Source organism: Coregonus clupeaformis, chromosome 23, assembly GCF_020615455.1.
Source record: "Coregonus clupeaformis isolate EN_2021a chromosome 23, ASM2061545v1, whole genome shotgun sequence".
Classification (NCBI taxonomy): domain Eukaryota; kingdom Metazoa; phylum Chordata; class Actinopteri; order Salmoniformes; family Salmonidae; genus Coregonus; species Coregonus clupeaformis.
Genome location: NC_059214.1, coordinates 18,187,331 through 18,211,982, shown reverse-complemented (window position 1 = coordinate 18,211,982; position 24,652 = coordinate 18,187,331). Strand labels below are relative to the sequence as shown.

Below are 24,652 nucleotides of genomic sequence, written 5' to 3'. Positions count from 1 at the left end.
GCTCTCGACTTTCTCCACTATAGCCCCGTCGATGTGGATGGGGGTGTGCTCGGCCCTCTGTTTCCTGTAGTCCACGATCAGCTCCTTTGTCTTGCTGGCGTTGAGGGAGAGGTTGTATTCAGATAAAGACACCATGTTAAAGTGTGTTATACATTATCGTATACACTCTGGATAATGTGAAGTCAAGCATTCCCTAATATCATCAAGTCAATGATACTGTTGCATGCTTCATATACAGTACCAGTCAAAAGTTTGGACACACCTACTCATTCAAGGGTTTTTCTTTATTTGTACTATTTTCTACATTGTAGAATAATAGTGAAGACATCAAAACTATGAAATAACACATATGGAATCATATAGTAACCAAAAAAGTATTAAACAAATCAAAATATATTTTTGCCTTGATGACAGAGTGTGCAAAGCTGTCATCAAGGCAAAGGGTGCTATTTGAAGACTCTCAAATATAAAATATATTTTGATTTAACACTTTTTTGGTTACTACATACAGTTGAAGTCGGAAGTTTACATACACCTTAGCCACATACATTTAAACTCAGTTTTTCACAATTCCTGACATTTAATCCTAGTAAAAATTCAAAGTCAGTTAGGATCACCACTTTATTTTAAGAATGTGAAATGTCAGAATAATAGTAGAGAGAATGATTTATTTCAGCTTTTATTTCTTTCATCACATTCCCAGTGGGTCAGAAGTTTACATACACTCAATTAGTATTTGGTAGCATTGCCTTTAAATTGTTTAACTTGGGTCAAACGTTTCGGGTAGCCTTCCACAAGCTTCCCACAATAAGTTGGGTGAATTTTGGCTCATTCCTCCTGACAGAGCTGGTGTAACTGAGTCAGGTTTGTAGGCCTCCTTGCTCGCACACGCTTTTTCAGTTCTGCCCACAAATTCTCTATAGGATTGAGGTCAGGGCTTTGTGATGGGCACTCCATTACCTTGACTTTGTTGTCCTTTGTTGCCACCCCCGTGCTTCACGGTTGGGATGGTGTTCTTCGGCTTGCAAGCGTCCCCCTTTTTCCTCCAAACATAACGATGGTCATTATGGCCAAACAGTTCTATTTTTGTTTCATCAGACCAGAGGACATTTCTCCAAAAAGTATGATCTTTGTCCCCATCTGCAGTTGCAAACCGTAGTCTGGCTTTTTTATGCCGGTTTTGGAGCAGTGGCTTCTTCCTTGCTGAGCAGCCTTTCAGGTTATGTCAATATAGGACTCGTTTTACTGTGGATATACAGTATCTCAGAAAAGTGAGTACACCCCTCACATCTTTGTAAATATTTGAGTATATCTTTTCATGTGACAACATTGAAGCAATGACACTTTGCCACAATGTAAAGTAGTGAGTGTACAGCTTGTATAACAGTGTAAATTTGCTGTCCCCTCAAAATAACACAACACACAGCCATTAATGTCTAAACTTCTGGCAACAAAAGTGAGTACACCCCTAAGTGAAAATGTCCAAATTGGGCCCAAAGTGTCAATATTTTGTGTGGCCACCATCATTTTCCAGCACTGCCTTAACCCTCTTGGGCATGGAGTTCACCAGAGCTTCACAGGTTGCCACTGGAGTCCTCTTCCACTCCTCCATGACGACATCACAGAGCTGGTGGATGTTAGAGACCTTGCACAGATGCTCAATAGGGTTTTGGTCTGGAGACATGCTTGGCCAGTCCATCACCTTTACCCTCAGCTTCTTTAGCAAGGCAGTGGTCGTCTTGGAGGTGTGTTTGGGGTCGTTATCATGTTGGAATAGTGCCCTGCGGCCCAGTCTCCGAAGGGAGGGGATCATGCTCTGCTTCAGTATGTCACAGTACATGTTGGCATTCATGGTTCCCTCAATGAACTGTAGCTCCCCAGTGCCGGCAGCACTCATGCAGCCCCAGACCATGACACTCCCACCACCATGCTTGACTGTAGGCAAGACACACTTGTCTTTGTACTCCTCACCTGGTTGCCGCCACACACGCTTGACACCATCTGAACCAAATAAGTTTGTCTTGGTCTCATCAGACCACAGGACATGGTTCCAGTAATCCATGTCCTTAGTCTGCTTGTCTTCAGCAAACTGTTTGCGAGCTTTCTTGTGCATCATCTTTAGAAGAGGCTTCCTTCTGGGAAGACAGCCATGCAGACCAATTTGATGCAGTGTGCGGCGTATGGTCTGAGCACTGACAGGCTGACCCCCCACCCCTTCAACCTCTGCAGCAATGCTGGCAGCACTCATACGTCTATTTCCCAAAGACAACCTCTGGATATGACGCTGAGCACGTGCACTCAACATCTTTGGTCGACCATGGCGAGGCCTGTTCTGAGTGGAACCTGTCCTGTTAAACTGCTGTATGGTCTTGGCCACCATGCTGCAGCTCAGTTTCAGGGTCTTGGCAATCTTCTTATAGCCCAGGCCATCTTTATGTAGAGCAACAATTCTTTTTCTCAGATCCTCAGAGAGCTCTTTGCCATGAGGTGCCATGTTGAACTTTCAGTGACCAGTATGAGGGAGTGTGAGAGCGATGACACCAGATTTAACACACCTGCTCCCCATTCACACCTGAGACCTTGTAACACTAATGAGTCACATGACACCGGGGAGGGAAAATGGCTAATTGGGCCCAATTTGGACATTTTCACTTAGGGGTGTACTCACTTTTGTTGCCAGCGGTTTAGACATTAATGGCTGTGTGTTGAGTTATTTTGAGGGGACAGCAAATGTACACTGTTATACAAGCTGTACACTCACCACTTTACATTGTAGCAAAGTGTCATTTCTTCAGTGTTGTCACATGAAAAGATATACTCAAATATTTACAAAAATGTGAGGGGTGTACTCACTTTTGTGAGATACTGTAGATACCTTTGTACCTGTTTCCTCCAGCATCTTCACAAGGTCCTTTGCTGTTGTTCTGGGATTGATTTGCACTTTTCGCACCAAAGTACGTTCATCTCTAGGAGACAGAACGCGTCTCCTTCCTGAGCGGTATGACGGCTGCGTGGTCCCATGGTGTTTATACTTGCGTACTATTGTTTGTACAGATGAACGTGGTACCTTCAGGTGTTTGGAAATTGCTCCCAAGGATGAACCAGACTTGTGGAGGCCTACAATTTTTTTCTGAGGTCTTGGCTGATTTCTTTGGATTTTCCCATGATGTCAAGCAAAGAGGCACTGAGTTTGAAGGTAGGCCTTGAAATACATCCACATGTACACCTCCAATTGACTCAAATGATGCCCATCAGAAGCTTCTAAAGCTATGACATCATTTTCTGGAATTTTCCAAGCTGTTTAAAGGCACAGTCAACTTAGTGTATGTAAACTTCTGACCCACTGGAATTGTGATACAGTGAATTATAAGTGAAATAATCTGTCTGTAAACAATTGTTGGAAAAATGACTTGTATCATGCACAAAGTAGATGTCCTAAACGACTTGCCGAAACATGACATTACATTTTACTAGACGCTCTTATCCAGAGCGACTTACAGGAGCAATTAGGGTTAAGTGCCTTGCTCAAGGGCACATCGACAGATTTTTCACCTAGTCGGCTTGGGGATTAGAACCAGCGACCTTTCGGTTACTGGCACAACACTCTTAACCACTAAGCTACCTGCCGCCCTATAGTTTGTTAACAAGAAATGTGTGGAGTGGTTGAAAAACGAGTTTTAATGACTCCAACCTAAGTGTATGTAAACTTCCAACTTCAACTGTATGTGTTATTTCATAGTTTTGATGTCTTAACTATTATTCTACAATGTAGAAAATAGTCAAAATAAAGAAAAACCCTTGAATGAGTAGGTGTGTCCAAACTTTTAACTGGTACTGTATATATTCATAGATATATAGATATTCAAATACACTGCACTTTTTCTCACTTTCCTCAAGTGTACTCATACACTCACTCAATCATCTTCCAACCAATTTGACATGTGTTGGTATCCCGCCTGGTTCTTCAAGATCAATATGAGTGTTGAGGCTGTTTGTTTGCAGACAGAACCTGTCTCATTACTGCTCGGCTTCATCCATTTGCTGATATCTCACCTCAAGTCTGTACATGTCTGTACAGTACAAATGATCACATTCTAAAAACAGCAGAGTCTGTGGCTTTCTAACACCAACATAACACTTTCCAAATGAAGGATTGTGTAACAGCTAACACTTTTAATGTGCCTCCAATAGCAGCGTGTGTCTGAAGTAATAATTCAAGCCTCTCGAGGGAAAGAGGGAAGGGAATGATTTTACCAGGCAGCAGTCACCAATGCCTTCATTATACCAGGTAGAAGAAGAAGAACACAAGCAAACTGCAGCATTCAGTCATTTTATAATGAGTATGGGGTGACACAGGTCACCTTGTATGTGTTCTTCTCTCATCAAGAGGAAGAGGCTACAGATACTTTTCTGTGCAAAGATGAAGCCATTAGCTTTGGCTGGACAAAGTCTGCTCTGTGCTGTGAGCTAGACATTTTTTAATTGCTACATTTCCAGACACACACACCTAAACTTATGCCAGACATCCATACCCGGTCACAACACTTGACAATGTGTCTGTCTGCACTTTTAGTAGATACGCCTAACTGGATAACTTAGTGTCGATGTGTATTGAGTCACTATGTTACCCTGTTGTGTTCTTATTACTGTGCAATTATTCTTTGTACAGTGTAACAAGCAATGACATTTACACTGTACAGAATAGTTCAACAGTAAGATGTTCATTACACAGTCATAAGAAGACTGTAATGTGTTACCCTCCTCTGTTTTATTGTTTCTGTCCAATTCAGACTGTGAAAATCATTAGCATTAAAACAGCTACTTGTTTCCATGTGGATTCACTCTAACCGCACAGACATCAGAATCAAAGCACAGATAGCATTGGCATATGGTGCAAGGGAGTCTGCTATTGCGTGGCTATTTATGGCTGCTCCCAGCTAGATCAGTCAGTCACAAGGGACTCTAGAAAATGCTGTCTGAACAATCCCTTTAATTGTGAGCAATGCCTTTAACCCACACACTCACACACAATTAGTTTTACATTTTAAGTTTAATATTGCATGTGTCACTCAAAAGTACATAGAGGATGTGGGTTAGAGGTTGATATGAGTTTCTTCACAGTTCACACACTGAAAGACTGTTGAGCTGTGCAACATTGTGCACTAAACCGCAAATAAATGCAGATTCGTTCCTGTCTCAAGATTATCCTAGAAGGGGTTCGGGGTTCAGTAATGCACATTGCAAAGAGGACAGAGAAAAACACTCGCTAGTTGTGATCGCACATATAAAAGGATGATATCAGGTTTTCTATTCCATTTCAAGTGAATGGTATTTCAGATTCCCATCATTGCTACTCAAGATACCTTTTAGCCAATATACTGTCTCCCATCAGAGCTTGATGGAAGAAAGTTTGTGTCACGACTTCGGCCGAGGCTGCCTCCCCTCCTTGTTCGGGCAGGCTTCGGCATTCGTCGTCACCGGCTTACTAACCACTGCCGCCCCAATCATCATCACATTTGTCTTGTCTTGTTTATCACACACACCTGGTTCTAATCCCCTCATTAGTCTGTGTATAAGTGTTCCCTCTGTCCCCTTGTCCTTGTGGGTGATTGTTAGTTGTGAGAGTAGCATAGCTCGGTGGAGCTACTCGTACATTTTGTTGCCAGGGTAGATTTTCCCCTGTGCCTATGTATTATTGGATTCTACTGTTACACGTTACAGTGTATGTCAGGGTGTCAGTGTGATGCGGTAGGACGAAGTCAGGCGCAGGACACAGAGCTAATCGAAAACGTACTTTACTCGTAGGTAACGTAAATAACATAACCTCCACGCAGGGAGGAACAAACCCGCTCACCAGACGACAACCAAACATTAACAAACACGCACAAAACACAGTGGGAGCCAGAGGGTTAAATAGGGAAAAAATCTATACATAATGGGAACCAGGTGTGAACAATAAAGACAAAGAAGTAGAACACAGAAACATAGATCGGTAGCAGCTAGTACTCCGGCGACGACGAACGCCGAAGCCTGCCCGAGCAAGGAGGAGGAGCAGCCTCGGCTGAATCTGTGACAGTGTATTTGCCAGGGATGAGTGTTTCCCCTGTGTCTGTTTCGTTGATCGCTATTTGAGCGCATTTGTGTGTCAACGAAGGAATAAACTCTGTATTCGGTGATTACCCTCCTGCGCCTGACTCCTTTCATCACACTCATCACAGTTTGACATTCTTGTGTAATCCATTTCATAAAAATAGCCTGGGCAAGACCTGATAGGAGGGCTGGGATTGATTTATTAATCTAATCAGAAAGACGTAGGGGACATGCATTTATCGTGCACTTTGTATCAGCAGAGATGGCACTTGAGGTCATTTGCTGGGAAGAACAGCCAATCACTTCACAAGATCTTCTCTCATTTCAAATCTCACTCTATAATCTTTCCGATCAGTGATACTGCATTGGCCATGCTAATGGTTTAATATTAGGTTGGTGATGTTTTCCTCTATTTAAAATACTATACAACCTTGTTTTGTTGTGACAATATTGATTTCCAAACGCAGCTCAAGGTTTCAACAATCCTCTGTCCATGAAAGAAATGGGTTGTGATTTCCTCTCAGCAAAGATAGCGTTTTAACTTGATCTGGAACATAGTCTCCATCCCAAATGGCACCCTCTTCTTTATATAGTGCACTACTTTTGACCAGATCTCTGCCATTTGCACACTTGGCCACTCCGTACTGAAACAATAATAGGCCATCATACATTCTTCTGTCATGTAACATGAGAGCATGTAGTGGATAATCTAAAATCCATCACAACTGGGTCAAATGGATAGAGCCACTGAGGCACACAAGAAACTGTCAACATCTTGTGGTAATCAAACGACATTATATCTGTCCAAGAGCTGAGATGATTGTCTTATATAGATCAGTGTTTCTTTAATCATATATATAATGTATAATTATTATAAAGGGTTGTTGGTCAGAGTTAATAAATACTGGCAAACCGTTTCACTAATATTAGAAACTGTATTGCAAGGCATAAACACCCCTGAATGAGTAACTACACAAAGGAATTCATACTTTATTATACAGTAATTTAGCAGGGATCCTTTTCATAAACACAGGAAACAGTTAGTCCTATATGGATGTTGTCATTGTCTAGAATAGCAGCACAACAGGGCTTGTTGCTAATGTACCGGCTCCTGGTGATTGAAGATTGTTTCCCACACAATTACTGTGGTTAGCAGAAGGGTTCCTCCTTGTAATCACTGCCTTACTGTCTAAATGGCTATTATCACATAGAATGTTTTTTAAAATGATCACTTCCCTTAAACATGTCAATATCCAGATTGCACCAGGGCTTCTGCAGCAGTCACCGCAGATCGTCTATGCCCTGCGTCCCAAATAGCACCCTATTCCCTATATAGTGCACTACTGTTAACCGGAGAGTGCATAAAAAATGAGTGCACCATCTAGGGAATATGATGCCTTTTGGGTCGCTGTCAAGTTCTGTACATTTGAGATGTACTACTACAGGCAGACACCTCTCCCGTGGCAATGGATCAGTCTCCCCAGTCTCCCACAGTCTTGCCTCAAACCATCTCTAATGAAAGCTATTTTTCATTCTGGGCGCAGTGGAAGCGCAAGTCCCCACAACAATTAAGGGCCGGCTTCCTCCTCTGGACCTCTGATCCTGTGTGAGAAGAAAGGGGCCATCCAGGGTACTGATTATCCTTCCACTCTCCCCATTATTGGATTCACTTCCCCCGACTGAATAGAATCCCATATATCGAGCGCACTAGCAGGGAGAGAGAGGCAGGCAGACACACACGATCATGTACGTATCAGACACACGGAGAAAGAGAGGACAAACACAGTATAGGACCGTGGCCTTCCTCCCATGCATTAAATCGTGAGGGTGTTGATGTTGGGAAGAAAATTAAATTAATCGTGTGAATAACGGAACATATGAAGGGGATGGTGAATGTAGTAGTCAAGTGCTGTAGTAGCTAATGCACTGCCGTTTCTTCAGGAAACTGGATGTGAAACGTCTCTATAATCAACACAGACGTGAAAGCGTTAAATCCCTGGCTGTCTCCATGGTGAGGGGCACTAATCATGCAGTACCTCTTAGAGCCACAGCGAGCCCAGTCAGATAAGGCTTCCATTATGCTCTTATTTTAAACCATCTCACCCTGTAATAGACTGGCAGCCCTGTGTGGCTATCTTATTTATCCTCATGTGTCTTGATTTGTCTGTCCAGACCCTGTCCAGGCCCTGCAGCTGCCCGCAGGTGTGAGCCTGGCTGATTGATGCTGGCTTAGGGTGCCTGCCTTCCAGCCTGCTGCTGTGCAGAGGTGCTGACGTGTTGTGCAGCCAAACTCAGATTGGGCCCCATGAGGAGTCATTCATTACACTGGAGTGGTTGCCTTGGAGAGGTTTACAAATATTTATTTAAAAAACCTTCCCATTCTCTGATGTGGGAGGGGAAAAGGGAAATATACAGTACAGCAATTAAGTTATGCTATTATTTTAATATTATGCAAATAAGCTTTGAGACAGTTATCCAGCAATGTAAGGCCTCTATAAACCAAATTAGTGTGAAATCGTTTGTCGTCAAGACCTCAACCTTAGACTGAGTCTTATTGGAAGCCATTTTCAACTGAGATTCAATCTGATCGCGCTTTGTCGACAACGCGCCATTTAAAAGGTAGTTTCCGATTGAGCCAACATATTTACATTTACATTTTAGTCATTTATCAGACACTTATCCATAGCGACTTACAATTAGCGTTTACCGTGAATGCGGTCTCCGTGAACACAGGAACATTGCCTTTAAAAGACGGGAACGTGGGAACATTGCCTTTAAAAGACGCATTGTCGACAAAGGGCAATCAGATTGAATCCCAGCCCCAAACACTGGACCTTCTCCACAGCCTAACCCTAGACCTGACCTAGCAGCTATAATGAGCCTATTACTGAGCCATGGTTAAAACGCCGCCAGCCTCCTAGTAGATATTAGGGCTGAGTCCCAAATGGCACCCTATTCCCTGTGTAGTGCACTACTTTTGACCAGGACCCTAGAGCCCTATGGGCCCTGGTCAAAAGTAGTGCAGTATATAGAAAATAGGGTGCCATTTCAGACACATCCCTAGAGCTAAGGAGGAGATGGGAGACACAGGGGCCCTAAATCAATCAATCAATCAATCAATTTTATTTTATATAGCCCTTCTTACATCAGCTAATATCTCGAAGTGCTGTACAGAAACCCAGCCTAAAACCCCAAACAGCTAGTAATGCAGGTGTAAAAGCACGGTGGCTAGGAAAAACTCCCTAGAAAGGCGAAAACCTAGGAAGAAACCTAGAGAGGAACCAGGCTATGAGGGGTGGCCAGTCCTCTTCTGGCTGTGCCGGGTGAAGATTATAACAGAACCATGCCAAGATGTTCAAAAATGTTCATAAGTGACAAGCATGGTCAAATAATAATCAGGAATAAATCTCAGTTGGCTTTTCATAGCCGATCATTAAGAGTTGAAAACAGCAGGTCTGGGACAGGTAGGGGTTCCATAACCGCAGGCAGAACAGTTGAAACTGGAATAGCAGCAAGGCCAGGCGGACTGGGGACAGCAAGGAGTCACCACGGCCGGTAGTCCCGACGTATGGTCCTAGGGCTCAGGTCTCTCAGTTGGCTTTTCATAGCCGATCATTAAGAGTTGAAAACAGCAGGTCTGGGACAGGTAGGGGTTTCGTAACCGCAGGCAGAACAGTTGAAACTGGAATAGCAGCAAGGCCAGGCGGACTGGGGACAGCAAGGTGTCATCATGCCCGGTAGTCCTGACGTATGGTCCTAGGGCTCAGGTTCTCAGAGAGAAAGAGAGAACGAGAGAATTAGAGAGAGCATACTTAAATTCACACAGGACACTAGATAAGACAGGAGAAGTACTCCAGGTATAACCAACTAACCCCAGCCCCCCGACACATAAACTACTGCAGCATAAATACTGGAGGCTGAGACAGGAGCGGTCCGGGAGACACTGTGGCCCCATCCGAAGAAACCCCGGACAGGGCCAAACAGGAAGGATATAACCCCACCCACTCTGCCAAAGCACAGCCCCGCACCACTAGAGGGATATCCTCAACCACCAACTTACAATCCTGAGACAAGGCCGAGTATAGCCCACAGAGGTCTCCACCACAGCACAAACCAAGGGGGGGCGCCAACCCAGACAGGAAGATCACGTCAGTAACTCAACCCACTCAAGTGACGCACCCCTCCCAGGGACGGCATGAAAGAGCACCAGCAAGCCAGTGACTCAGCCCCTGCAACAGGGTTAGAGGCAGAGAACCCCAGTGGAGAGGGGAACCGGCCCGGCAGAGACAGCAAGGGCTGTTCGTTATTCCAGAGCCTTTCCGTTCACCTTCACACTCCTGGGCCAGACTACACTCAATCATATGACCTACTGAAGAGATAAGTCTTCAGTAAAGACTTAAAGGTTGAGACCGAGTCTGCGTCTCTCACATGGGTAGGCAGACTGTTCCATAAAAATGGAGATCTATAGGAGAAAGCCCTGCCTCCCGCTGTTTGCTTAGAAATTCTAGGGACAATTAGGAGGCCTGCGTCTTGCGACCGTAGCGTACGTATTGGTATGTACGGCAGGACCAACTCGGAAAGATAGGTAGGAGCAAGCCCATGTAACGCTTTATAGGTTAACAGTAAAACCTTGAAATCAGCCCTTGCCTTAACAGGAAGCCAGTGTAGGGAAGCTAGCACTGGAGTAATATGATCAAATTTCTTGGTTCTAGTCAGGATTCTAGCAGCCGTATTTAGCACTAACTGAAGTTTATTTAGTGCTTTATCCGGGTAGCCGGAAAATAGAGCATTGCAGTAGTCTAACCTAGAAGTAACAAATGCATGGATTAATTTTTCTGCATCATTTTTGGACAGAAAATTTCTAATTTTTGCAATGTTACGTAGATGGAAAAAAGCTGTCCTTGAAACAGTCTTGATATGTTCGTCAAAAGAGAGATCAGGGTCAAGAGTAACGCCGAGGTCCTTCACAGTTTTATTTGAGACGACTTTACAACCATCAAGGTGAATTGTCAGATTTAACAGAAGATCTCTTTGTTTCTTGGGACCTAGAACAAGCATCTCTGTTTTGTCCGAGTTTAAAAGTAAAACGTTTTCAGCCATCCACTTCCTTATGTCTGAAACACAGGCTTCTAGCGAGGGCAATTTTGGGGCTTCACCATGTTTCATTGAAATGTACAGCTGTGTGTCATCCGCATAGCAGTGAAAGTTAACATTATGTTTTCGAATAACATCCCCGAGAGGTAAAATATATAGTGAAAACAATAGTGGTCCTAAAACGGAACCTTGAGGAACACCGAAATGTACAGTTGAAAAAAACTTCAACAGAAACATTTAATCAACAACAGATTTATTAGATTTGTCGTTCACAGTTTCATTCGTTCGTATCATCCCCAGTAATCAAACGCATGGCAGATTCCATCAAGATACTTTTTTTCATTTATAATTGTTTTGTTTTTACAAAAATGTACAAACAGCTAACATACATCCGTTTAGACCAATACATGTACAGTGTAACAGTTAAAAATTCAAACACAATCTATAGTACATTCCTATTGTAATACCATGCATGTAAAGATAAGCTCCGGGGTGAAGTTTCCCCTATGTACAGATCTAGGATCAGCTTCCATCACCCAATCCTAACCTTAACCATTAGTGGGGGATATGCGTCTATGGGAAACTTCACCGTACATCTAAAGATAATCTAGGTGAAACTAAACAATAAATATATATGAACGTAAACTGAGAGTTTAATTTAATTTGAGTCTGAATGCCAAACAAACAGTAGGCATAGATATGACAGTGTTCAAGCATTGAGATAGTTTCAATCTGTTTTAGTACAGTAATGTCCATTAGGTAGTTAGTGGGTTTTTGCTGATGAACCTCTAAACACATTGCACATTTCATAAACCCCTAGAAAGCATTAACAGAGTTTCATGTATATTTCTGAACAGCGCACAGCAATGCATTAAATTACATAACCATGCCACGTTCTACATTTCAACGGGGCTTTCAAGTTTTACAGCATCTTAGAAAAATAATTGGTTCTGTATGTACAGTTACTATGATGATGAAAACATTTTGATGGCGTTATATATTTACACTACCGTATATCAGCTGGTCTGGTTTGACAATCCATTGAAAAACATAGTTGATCCATTTTCTAAAATGTTGACCATATCAAGACATTTTGGATGCATCCCAAATGGCACCATATATGGAGCACTACTTTTGACCAGAGCCCTGTGAGACCTGCTCAAAAACAGTGCAATAGGGTACAATTTGGGATGCATGTTTGACTGATGATCAAAATGGTACAGTAAAGAGGTAAAATAATATGATGAGTTTTCTTTAGTCTCATTATACTGTTGACATTGTTCATATTGATTTATTCACCAATGCTGAGATGTTTCGGAGATCTTTAGACTTCACAATAGCTTAATTCAATAAACAAGAAACTTGATATTCAAATTAACATTCTAAAGGCACTCACAACCTTTTTATGTCTACAGATCATTTTTGCTTTATATTTAGATCGGGCTAATGATATGTTATAAAGAACCGTGCAAATGATAAGTAAACTATTATTATTGTAATTTTTTTGTACTTTTACGTGATAGCCAATTGGTATTTACAGTCTTGTCCCATCGCTGCAACTCCCCTACGGACTCGGGAGAGGCGAAGGTCGAGAGCCATGCATCCTCCGAAACACAACACTGCCAAGCCGCACTGCTCGCTTAACCCGGAAGCCAGTCGCACCAATGTGTCAGAGCAAACACCGAAGCAGCTTGCAGGCGCCCGGCCCACCACAAGGAGTCGCTAGAGCGCGATGGGACAAGGAAATCCCGGCCGGCCAAACCCTCCCCTAACCCGGATGACACTGGGCCAATTGTGCGCTGCCTCATGGGTCTCCCGGTCACGGCCGGCTGTGACACAGCCTGGGACCGAACCAGGGTCTGTAGTGCCTTAAACCGCTGCGCCACTCGGGAGGCTATGAGTAAACTATTATAATAAAAGTGATGGATATAATGTATAAGTTGAATAAGGAAACCTTAAAATAGACAAATGTATCCTAAATAAAAGATACATACATAATCCAATGTTTGGGGAGCAGACTGTGCTACAGTGCAGTAGAAACATTTTGGAAAAACTATTTTCACAAATAACTGCATTCTGTGATAACTACTCCACTTGAGTTGGAGGCAAAGCTCGTCAAGCTTTTTCCTTCCTCTCAATTCCTTGACCGATTCAATAACTGACTACTCTCTTAAGGCATACTGTATCAATCAAAGTAACTTTGGCCTCAGATATACAATTATGTTTTGAAACAGTAACAGTGTTATGACATGACGTATCTGTTTCCTGTAATACAAAGGGACAGTGCAAACCTTTATGCCATGAGCATGGAAGCAAAAAGCTGCCTAAATTACATTTGTAATGCAAATTGGATAACAATAAATTAGATTTCACAGCTATATGCCTCCATGCATGAGTTCTATATCACCTCCAATGTTTAGAGTTTTTTCAGCCTCTTGATATGTACCCATCAACAACACCAACCCTTACCCTTCACCCTCAGATGTACATGTGACTCCAAAATAGATATGAATTTGGGGTGTACAATGTCATAGAACAGAATCATCTCCTTTCAGGGTTGCACTTTAAACACACACCTATGTACAGAGCCAGAGTACATAGTCTGTGAGACCCCACAGACGCACATTACAATACTCTGTCTAGGAAATGGTGTCCTGCTATTGGTGCTGCTGCTGTACAAAAGGCAGAACTCTGAACTCACACATGACCAGTCCTGAGAGCCATCGGACATATACAGTATCGTTAGTGTGATAGTCACTCTGATTCCAGCTTCGTCCATATGTCACCGTCACTTCAGACCCGTTCATATGATTCAACCATACAGAGTGTGCACATCTGCCTCTAGGCAGCCACTGTGTGTAATATTGATTGAATGAGAGGAGCAGCATCTCAGATAAAGCCCTCACCGAGCCTCCAAAGCCCCAGGATTTTTAAAAAACGACAGGCTGCTACCTGCCTGCTTCTTCCCCACCTGCGAGTGCTGAAGGAGGCAGGAGCGTGTGCATGATAAAAGATACCTGGTGGAGCAAGGCAAGGTAGTGACCAGCGGAGCGAAGTGGACGGCGGTTCAGGTGGGGGCAAAACTGGCCAGGGTGGTGGTGAGTGAAGGTGGAGGTCCTGCTTCTGATCAGATCAGAGCGTCAGTGTCATGTTGCGGAGGAACCACTGCTGGGAGCGGCTGCCTGTGCAGTCTCTCAGGGTGGGCACCATCTTGTCCTCCTCAGTAGGCATGTCCAGACACTGGTTACTATTGACGTGCAGCAGGGTCAGCCGCTGGGGAGAGAGGCGCAGGCAGACAGAGGCAGAAACAGGCACACACAGGCAGAAACACACACACACACACACACACACACACACACACACACACAGGTGAATGACCATTATGCACTGAACACATAGGCCGGGTTCTTGGCCTCTGCTCCACCTGCAGCCAGGAAGATGGTTACTGGGGAGATGAGAGATATTTCAGAATGTATGTCTTCCACACATTTTGCAGTATCTTTTCCAGCAGGTTGAATGTGGATTACATTTCATTTACTGGAACATCATCAATGGGTATTGAAATTATGCTGATTTCTATTGCACTATATAAGTGTCAAGTCTTTCCACATTAATTTTGTGATAAAAATCAAGGCTCTTGAATGAATCTCTGGACTTTTTTACCTCAAGAGGATTCGTTTTGTAGAAATCAATCTTTTGAGTGTCGATAATCTTTTGAGTGTTTCCTCGTGTCGATACCTAAGCCCCAAGACTAATGGCAAGGAGGTACTGTACTTTGCCATTTTATACCTCCGTCGCCAGTTGCTACTCTAGTCATAATGTCCATACAGAGCAGAGATGGGGTAGAATCCAATTCCTGCCATTTGGCCATGTTTCACTTCTGAGGTTGTAAAATACAATTTTCTATCAAATAACCACGACATACATATTGTAAAATTACATTAATAAACAAATTATCTAGCTTTGTGGGGGTAGCGGCCCAACCGCTAGCGTAAGCTGTATTGTGTCAGAACAGTTTTCCATGCAATGAATCTCCAGCTCAATCCACTTGGGGTTTGAACCCTGGTCAAAAGTAGTGCACTATACATGGACAATGGTGCCAGGTCCATAATTATTGGCACCCTTGATAAAGATTATCAAAAAAGACTGTATAAAATCAATAATATAAAATACTGAGCTCCAAAAAATTGGAAAATTACATTATTTTATACTAATACAATTGCTGAGAGAAAGATATATTTTTTTACAAGTAATAATAATAATAAATAAAACATTTTTGGCACCCCTGTTTTCAATACTCTAGCACGGAGCCTTTTTCTAAAATGTTTAATGAGATTGGAGAACATGTTGGGAGGGATCTTAGACCATTCCTCCATACAGAATCTTTCTAGACCCTCGATATCTTTAGTCTGCTCTTATGGACTGCCCTCTTCCATTCAAACCACAGGTTTCCAATGGTGTTCAAGTCTAGAGATTTTTGCATTCATTTCTTTGTGGATTTTGATTAGTGCTTGGGGTTATTGTCTTGCTGGAAGATCCACTTGCGGCCAAGTGCCAGTGTCCTGGCAGAGGTTTTTAGCTAAAATGTCCTGGTTCTTGGTAAAGTTCATGATGCCGTTGACCTTAACAAGGGCCCCAGGACCAGTGGAGGCAAAACAGCCCCATAGAATCAAAAGATCCACCACCATATTGTACTATAGGTATGAGGTACCTTTCTGCATATGGTTCTGTTTTTCAACATCAAACCCACCACTGGTGTGTGTGGCCAAAGAGCTCTAATTTCATGTCATCTGACCATTGCACCGGTTCCAATCCAAGTACCAATGCAGTTTATCAAACTCCATAGTGTTTTACATATTTATTTATTTTCAGAAACCAATAAAGTCTTGACTTCAACTTCTTGATCAATTCATTGTGATATTCATTAACTGTATTTTGATGAACTAACTGTCACGATACTGATGTGGATGCGGTAGTGAAGTCAGGCGCAGGACACAGCGGATAAGTCAAAACGACTATACTGAAGTAATTGAACAAGATACAAAACTAAATGGCCTCGAAACAACGGAGGCGAACTGATACGCGAAATGCGTAAAACACTCATAAACAAAAGTACCGAACCTCACAACAAAACGACAGGCGGACAATAACACACAACTACAAAACATAACACAGGGAAACTTATAGGTGACATAATCAGGACAGAATACGAAACAGGTGCACTAAACTAGACATGACCAAACAAACATCGAAAACATCAAACGGTGGCAGCTAGTACTCTGGGGACGACGAACGCCGAAGCCTGCCCGAACAAGGAGGAGGAGCAGCCTCGGCGGTATTCGTGACAGTACCCCCCCCTTGACGCGCGGCTCCAGCCGTGCGCCGACCCCGGCCTCGGGGACGGCCAGGAGGACGCGGAGCAGGGCGCGTGGGATGGTTACGGTGGAACTCCGTCAGGAGGGAGGGATCTAAGATGTCCCTCCTAGGCACCCAGCACCGTTCCTCCGGTCCGTACCCCTCCCACTCCACGAGATATTGTAGACCCCCCATCCGACGTCTCGAATCCACGATGGACCGGACTGAGTATGCCCTCGATGTCCAGTGGGGGCGGAGGAGTCTCTCTTATCTCACTGTCCTGGAGTGGACCAGCTACCACCGGCCTGAGGAGAGAAACATGGAACGAGGGGTTAATGTGATAATCATTAGGCAGTTGTAACTTGTAGCATACCTCGTTCAATCTCCTCAGGACTTTAAATGGCCCCACAAACCGCCGACCCAGCTTCCGGCAGGGCAGGCGATGGGGCAGGTTTCGAGTCGAGAGCCAGACTCGATCTCCAGGTGCGTATACTGGACCCTCACTGCGGTGGAGATCGGCGCTCGCCTTCTGTCTACGGATAGCCCGCTGCAGATGGACGTGTGCAGCGTTCCACGTCTCCTCCGAGCGCCGAAACCACTCATCCACCGCAGGAGCCTCGATCTGGCTCTGATGCCATGGTGCCAGAACCGGCTGATACCCTAACACACACTGGAAAGGGGTCAGGTTAGTAGAGGAGTGGCGAAGAGAGTTCTGGGCAATCTCTGCCCAAGGGATATATCCCGACCACTCCTCCTGCCGGTCCTGGCAATACGATCTGAGAAACCTACCCACATCCTGGTTCACTCTCTCCACCTGCCCATTACTCTCAGGGTGAAAACCTGAGGTAAAGCTAACCGAGACCCCCAAACGTTCCATGAACGCCCTCCAGACTCTAGAGGTGAATTGGGGACCTCGATCGGACACTATATCCTCGGGAACCCCGTAGTGCCGGAAGACGTGGGTAAACAAAGCCTCAGCGGTCTGTAGGACAGTAGGGAGACCCGGCATTGGGATGAGACGACAGGCCTTAGAGAACCGATCCACAACGACCAGAATAGTGGTATTACCCTGGGAGGGGGGTAGGTCAGTGACAAAGTCTACCGAGAGGTGAGACCACGGCCGTTGTGGAACGGGCAGGGGCTGTAACTTCCCCCTGGGCAGGTGTCTAGGCGCCTTACACTGGGCGCACACTGGGCAGGAGGAGACATAAACCCTCACGTCCCTAGCCAATGTTGGCCACCAGTACTTAACACTAAGGCAGTGCATTGTCCGGCCAATACCTCGATGTCCAGAGGAGACTCCGGCAGTATGGGAGTGGGCTCAATGGACCTCTCCTCTGTGTCATACCGCCGGGACAGGGCGTCTGCCTTACCGTTCTGGGACCCTGGGATGTAAGTAAGCTTAAAAACAAACCGGGTCAGAAACATGTTCCACCTAGCCTGACGAGGGTTCCGTCTCCTAGCTGCCCGGATGTACTCCAGGTTACGATGGTCAGTCAGAATGAGAAAAGGGTGTTGAGCCCCCTCAAGCCAATGCCTCCACACCTTTAGGGCCTGAACTACGGCTAGCAGCTCCCTGTCCCCTACGTCATAATTTCGTTCCGCCGGGCTGAGCTTTTAGAATAAAAGCGCAGGGCCGGAGTTTAGGAGGCGTGCCTGAGCGTTGAGACAATACTTCCCCAATACCGGCCTCTGACGCGTCCACCTCCACTTGGAACGCTAAAGCGGGGTCCGGATGCGCCAGCACCGGAGCCGAGGTGAACAGGTTCTTCAGTTTATCAAACGCCCTGTCCGCCTCAGCCGACCACTGCAAACGCACCGGGCCCCCCGTCAGCAGGGAAGTGATGGGAGCTGCCACCTGTCCAAAACCCCGGATAAACCTCCGGTAGTAATTGGCAAAACCCAAAAACCGTTGCACCTCTTTAACAGTGGTTGGAGTCTGCCAATTACGCACGGCTGACACACGGTCAATCTCCATCTCCACCCCTGACGCGGACAACCGATGACCCAAGAAGGAGATGGACTCCTGGAAAAACAGACATTTCTCTGCCTTGACATAGAAGTCATGCTCCAACAGCCTACCCAACACTCGGCGTACCAGGGCTACATGCTCGGCTCGTGTAGAAGAGTACACTAGAATGTCGTCAATGTACACGACCACACCCTGCCCATGCAAGTCCCGGAAGATCTCGTCCACAAAGGATTGGAAGACTGAAGGAGCATTCATTAACCCGTATGGCATTTACATTTACATTTTAGTCGACGCTCTTATCCAGAGCGACTTACAGTTAGTGAATACATATTTTTTTTTATACTGGCCCCCCGTGGGAATCGAACCCACAACCCTGGAGTTGCAAACGCCATGCTCTATCAACTGAGCTACATCCCTGCCGGCCATTCCCTCCCCTACCCTGGATGACGCTGGGCCAATTGTGCGCCGCCCATGAGTCTCCCGGTCGCGGCCGGCTGCGACAGAGCCTGGATTCGAACCAGGATCTCTAGTGACACAGTTAGCACTGCGATGCAGTGCCTTAGACCACTGCGCCACTCAGGAGACGCGATTGCCACCTCATAGACGGGGAGATTGTGCGATAGACCTCCTGGCATAATGACCCGAGGTGGTACTAAATGCTGTCTTCCATTCATCTCCCTCCCTAATGCGCACCAAGTTGTAAGCGCTCCTGAGATCCAGTTTTGTGAAGTAATGATTCCGTCATACTCGCAATCAGAGGAAGAGGATAACTGTATTTAACAGTGATCTGACTGAGATTACGGTAATCAATACACGGGCGCAACCCTCCATCCTTTTTCTTCACAAAAAAGAAACTCGAGGACACAGGGGAAGTGGAGGGTCGTATGTATCCCTGTCTCAGAGACTCGGCTATGTATGTCTCCATAGCCGCCGTCTCCTCTTGAGACAAGGGATACACATGGCTCCGCGGAAGTGCCGCACCTGCCAGGAGGTCTATCGCACAATCTCCCCGTCTATGAGGTGGCAATCGCGTCGCCCTAGTCTTGCTGAACACGAGTGCCAAATCCTCATACTCGGGGGAATGTGCATTGCGGGCACCTGGTTCGGACTCTCCACCGTGGTCGCCCCTACGGAAACACCTAAACATCGCCCGACACACTGGTTAGACCACTCCTTGAGAGCCCTCTGTTGCCACGAAATGGTGGGTCATGGGCGATTAACCAAGGAAGCCCCAGTACCACGGGATACGCAGGAGAGTCGATCAGATACAACTGAATAATCTCTTCATGACCCCCCTGCGTCCTCATCTTAAGTGGCGCTGTGACATCCCTAATCAACCCAGATCCCAACGGACGGCTATCTAGGGCATGGATAGGGAAGGGTGCATCAACGGGCAGGAGGGGAATCCCTAACCTCACACAAAAATGACGATCAATGAAATTCCCAGCTGCGCCTGAATCGACTAGCGCCTTATGCTGGGACTGAGATGCAACCTGAGGAAATACTACAGGTATACAAAAGTGAACAACAGAGAGCTCTGGGTGAGTTGGGCGCCTACTCACCTGGAATGACTCCCCAGTGCGCAACCTGTTGCCTCGAACACCTGGAGACCCTCCCCAGCACCTAGCCGCAGTGTGTCCTCTACGACCACAGTTGGTGCAGGGGACGGCCTCCCTCGGAATCTCTCTCCTCCTCTCTCTAGCGCCAGCACCCCCGAGCTCCATAGGGCTCGGCTCGGAGGTGCTGGGGGATGGAATGGACGGCCCCAACTCTGGACGTCCGCGGGTGGCCAGCAGGGTATCCAGACGGATGGACATGTCCACCAGCTGGTCGAAGGTTAGATTGGTGTCCCTGCAGGCCAACTCTCGTCGAACGTCCTCACGCAGGCTACACCGATAGTGGTCGATGAGGGCCCTCACATTCCACCCTGCATCCGCCGCTAGAGTCCGGAAGTCCAGGGCGAACTCCTGTGCGCTCCTCTTCCCCTGTCGAAGGTGGAACAGACGCTCCCCCGCCGCTTTACCCTCAGGGGGATGATCGAAAACAGCCCTGAAGCGGCGGGAGAACTCTGCGTAGCTGATGGTGGCGACGTCTATTCCCCTCCATTCGGCATTGGCCCACTGCAACGCCTTGCCGGAGAGACAGGAGATGAGGGCGGAAACGTTCTCGTATCCCGAGGGCGCCGGGTGTATGGTTGCCAGGTAGAGTTCCACTTGAATGAGGAACCCCTGACACCCGGCTGCGGTGCCATCATATGCCCTCGGGAGCGAGAGCCGAATACCACTGGACTCCGGAGCTGGTATGGTGGAGCTGACCGATGGTGGTGGTACGGTAGGAGGAGGTGTGGGCAAGCCTCCTCTCTCCCATCGGCGCAGGGTGTTCATTACTTCTTGCATAGCGGATCCGAGTTGCTGGATCCTGGCGTCCTGGCAGCTGACCCGATCCTCAAGCGACTCGGTTCCCGCCGCTGCTCCTGCTGACTCCATAGTATTCAGGTGTGTTATTCTGTCACGATACTGATGTGGATGCGGTGGTGAAGTCAGGCGCAGGACACAGCGGATAAGTCAAAACGACTATACTGAAGTAATTGAACAAGATACAAAACTAAATGGCCTCGAAACAACGGAGGCGAACTGATACGCGAAATGCGTAAAACACTCATAAACAAAAGTACCGAACCTCACAACAAAACGACAGGCGGACAATAACACACAACTACAAAACATAACACAGGGAAACTTATAGGTGACATAATCAGGACAGAATACGAAACAGGTGCACTAAACTAGACATGACCAAACAAACATCGAAAACATCAAACGGTGGCAGCTAGTACTCCGAGGACGACGAACGCCGAAGCCTGCCCGAACAAGGAGGAGGAGCAGCCTCGGTGGTATTTGTGACACTAACTTCAGTCTGCTAAAACAAATGACGCAGGGAGTTGGTTTATCATTTAAACTTAAGCATTGATTTTGCATCATAGTTTGACAGAATGCTAGAATCCATATTCTCCAGTCCTATTGCTAATGGGTTGGATCAAATGCAATGAGTTTCCTTCTAGGGAGTTTTTCCTGTCCACTGTGCTCACACCTCTGCTTTGCTTGCTCTTTGGGGTCTAGGCCAGGTAACTGTAAAGCACTGTGTGACAACTTCTGATGTAAAAAGTGCTTTATAAAATCTTTCATTGATTGGTTGATTGATTTTCCTGTAGAGTAACTGAGAAGCATATGCATTGTTACCCTCAAATTAAATGGAAAATCATTAGTTGCCTAAATGGGGCCAATTGCAACTAACATTGGCCACTTGATTATCGCCAGCTGATCTTTCGTTAAACCATAAATACGCGCTAGAATTACCCACACAGCTGATCTTAATTGCAACCATCATCCACCACTGATTTACCGCTCCATAATGTGGATGTCGGGGTTATCTTTTAGTCCTGATTGCAACCAGAGAGGAATAGGCAAAGCGGTTTACGCCGCCCAAAATCTGTCCATGAAAATAAGACCACAAAGTGACACATTTTTGTATGGCGGTCAATGAGCGTCGAATTTGGTCAACAAAAAATGGAATTGCGAATTTGCTACGTGAGACTTATTTGATCGAATAGAAGTTTCATAATGGTTATTTAAGTAGTTACGAATGCACTGATAAGTGGACGCATGTGTCATTTCGTCAACTTTGAAAAAAACAACTTTATATCAGAGGCAAAGGGTGGCTATTTGAAGAATCTCAAATATAAAATATATTTTGATTTGTTTAACACTTTTCTGGTTACTACATGATTCCATATGTGTTATTTAATAGTTTTGATATCTTCGCTATTATTCTACAATGTAGAAAATTGTAAAAATAAAGAAAAACCCTTGAATGAGTAGTTGTTCTGAAATTTTTGACCGGTAGTGTAAATATATATCTTTTTTATGCCCCTATCCCCCTCTCCCCTGGCTGGACTTGGTGGAAAACATAAAAATGCACATACATACATACATAGTTTATTTCCTAATCACACTGGACTACAAGTGTGTCGGAAAATCAATCAATCACTCACTCCAATCTTAATTTCAACCCTCAGCCTAACCCATCTTTCCCAGTATAATGCCATTTTACTATTTCCTTTTGCAATACATCCTTCTATTTTACTGTGATGTCTTACAAGGGTCTTGAACCTCTATTTGTACCATTTCTACTGAGATTGCCCTAAAAATAAATACTTTACCTAAGAGTATAATCATATTTCCCATTGATTGATCGTGGTTTTTCAGATCTTTTGACAGTACTGTTTGTAGGTCCTGCTGAACACAGACTATGACTTGATGAGATCTATTGATTCTGTTTCCTCGTGGCAGAGTCTGCACAGGGCTGACTGTTCAATGCCCCATATGTTGAGCATTATTTTTGTAGTGAAAATTTGATATAATAGTTTAAATTGAAAAGAATGGATTGATGCGTCAATTGTTGTTTGTATATCAGTTCATAAACCCAATGCCATGGTCTTGGCCATGGTACTTTATTGAATAAATAATGTCTGAATTTAAAAGAAATGTGTTAGGTAGAGTAATTTCTTATTACTTAGAAGTCGTTATTCAAAGAAATAGATGCAAAGAGCTTCATTTAATAATGACATTTCAATTGTCTATCACACTTTTCTGCAATCCATATCACTTTAATTTACAATGTGCTAAAAGTTGGTCTTCAATTACTTTATTTTCGCAAAGTTATAATCATCAGTCGAATCATTGTAATATGTCACATTCTTCCATTTATCTTTTTCATATTTCGATTTTGTTGTCCCTGATAGGATGTTTCTTCATTGGGGTGGGAGTAGGGAACGCAGAAAATGACCATTTCCCATGCCATTTCCGCTGTCTAGTATTAAGCCGGCTTGACACCGTAACAGTGTCAGATCAGCTGGTTTACTAGTTTTATTCCGCTGCTTCTTCATTGCAACCAGGGTTATTTTAGCACGGAGCACCATGTAATCTCCCGTTAGCAGCGTATTAAGAAATCCAGCGGTAACCTGGAGGTAACCCGCAGGTGCCGTGTCTTCATTGTAATCAGGCCATTAGGTTTTAGTCATGACTAAGAACGCACTGAATCAAAAATGTTAAAATGGTCCACATACTGTAGCTGAATACATTGAATTTGCAGCAATTATTGTCTTTGACTTTCAGGCAATGATTATCCTGAAGTTATAGAGGTTGTTTTCAGTTCTGTATTCAGCCTTTATGTTTTGAATGGGTAGGAAAAAACAAGATGGTTTGAATGTATCTGATTGTTTGTTTTTGGGAAGTGAGGTAAAGCTTAATAAACTCTACCTGCATTCAAAGCACCACTGACAGAGACCATTACACACACACTCTCCACTATCTTTATCTCTGTTCCCTCTGTTTGTTTTGTACTATTACTTCACTCGAGGGGAGATGAACCAGGCATTACAGTTAAACCACTCAGGCAGGTTTTGGTGCACTTAACAGTCAAAGGTTTAAAAAAAAAAAAATTAATACAATGTTCTGCTTTTTTAAATGAATAAAATATATTCATGTATTGATGTTCTCAAAACCATACCTGTTCAAATAATATTACATTATCAAGCCAGAATTGTAATATCTGCCATTATAGTACCGTACCTGATGGTAAGGTCAAGTATGAACCACTACACTAAAGCTTATTTATTAATCATAAGAACATAGCTAGGGCAATGATGAAGGTGCTATTTTCGCCATCTCTGAAAGATCCCACCATTCTACAGTGCAGAAAAGAGAGTAAGAAGTACAGAGGAAAACCAATCCATATTTAATTAAAATATTAGAAATGTGTAGTCCTCTGCTTATAATTATTTAATTGCTCCTCAGTGGCAAAAAAAACTCCCATTACAGCAGAGACAGTCCCAGTGGCAGTAAAAACTCCCATTACAGCAGAGGCAGTCCCAGAGAGTGGCTCATGAGCTCTGTGCCGTGTGTGTGCACAGCTGAGACCTGCTAATTAAATGAAGATGGTTTCTAGGAGTCAGCCCAGGGTGAAGAACATTTATCCTCTTTGTCATTCACAAAGAAGAGTCGACGACCGGACTCACTGACAGATGCAGGATCTCTTTTAAAATGTGTGTTTGTGCTGACACTAACAACGCTTAAAAACAGA

At 44.7% G+C, this 24,652-nt stretch overlaps 1 protein-coding gene across 2 annotated transcripts in view; it reads right to left on the bottom strand.

Moving 5' to 3' along the window:
- Positions 1–13,010: 13,010 nt before the first annotated feature.
- The window catches only part of LOC121536682 (polypeptide N-acetylgalactosaminyltransferase 13), a 69,553-nt gene continuing 57,911 nt past the window's right edge, over positions 13,011–24,652 (bottom strand). Inside the window, exon 12 of one of the 2 annotated variants that reach the window (XM_041844117.1) lies at positions 13,011–14,457. In XM_041844117.1, the coding sequence (XP_041700051.1) occupies positions 14,317–14,457 (141 nt within the window). In that variant the 3' untranslated portion in view covers positions 13,011–14,316. The remainder of the gene's footprint in view (positions 14,458–24,652) is intronic. The other variant, XM_041844116.1, reaches the window with a different exon arrangement.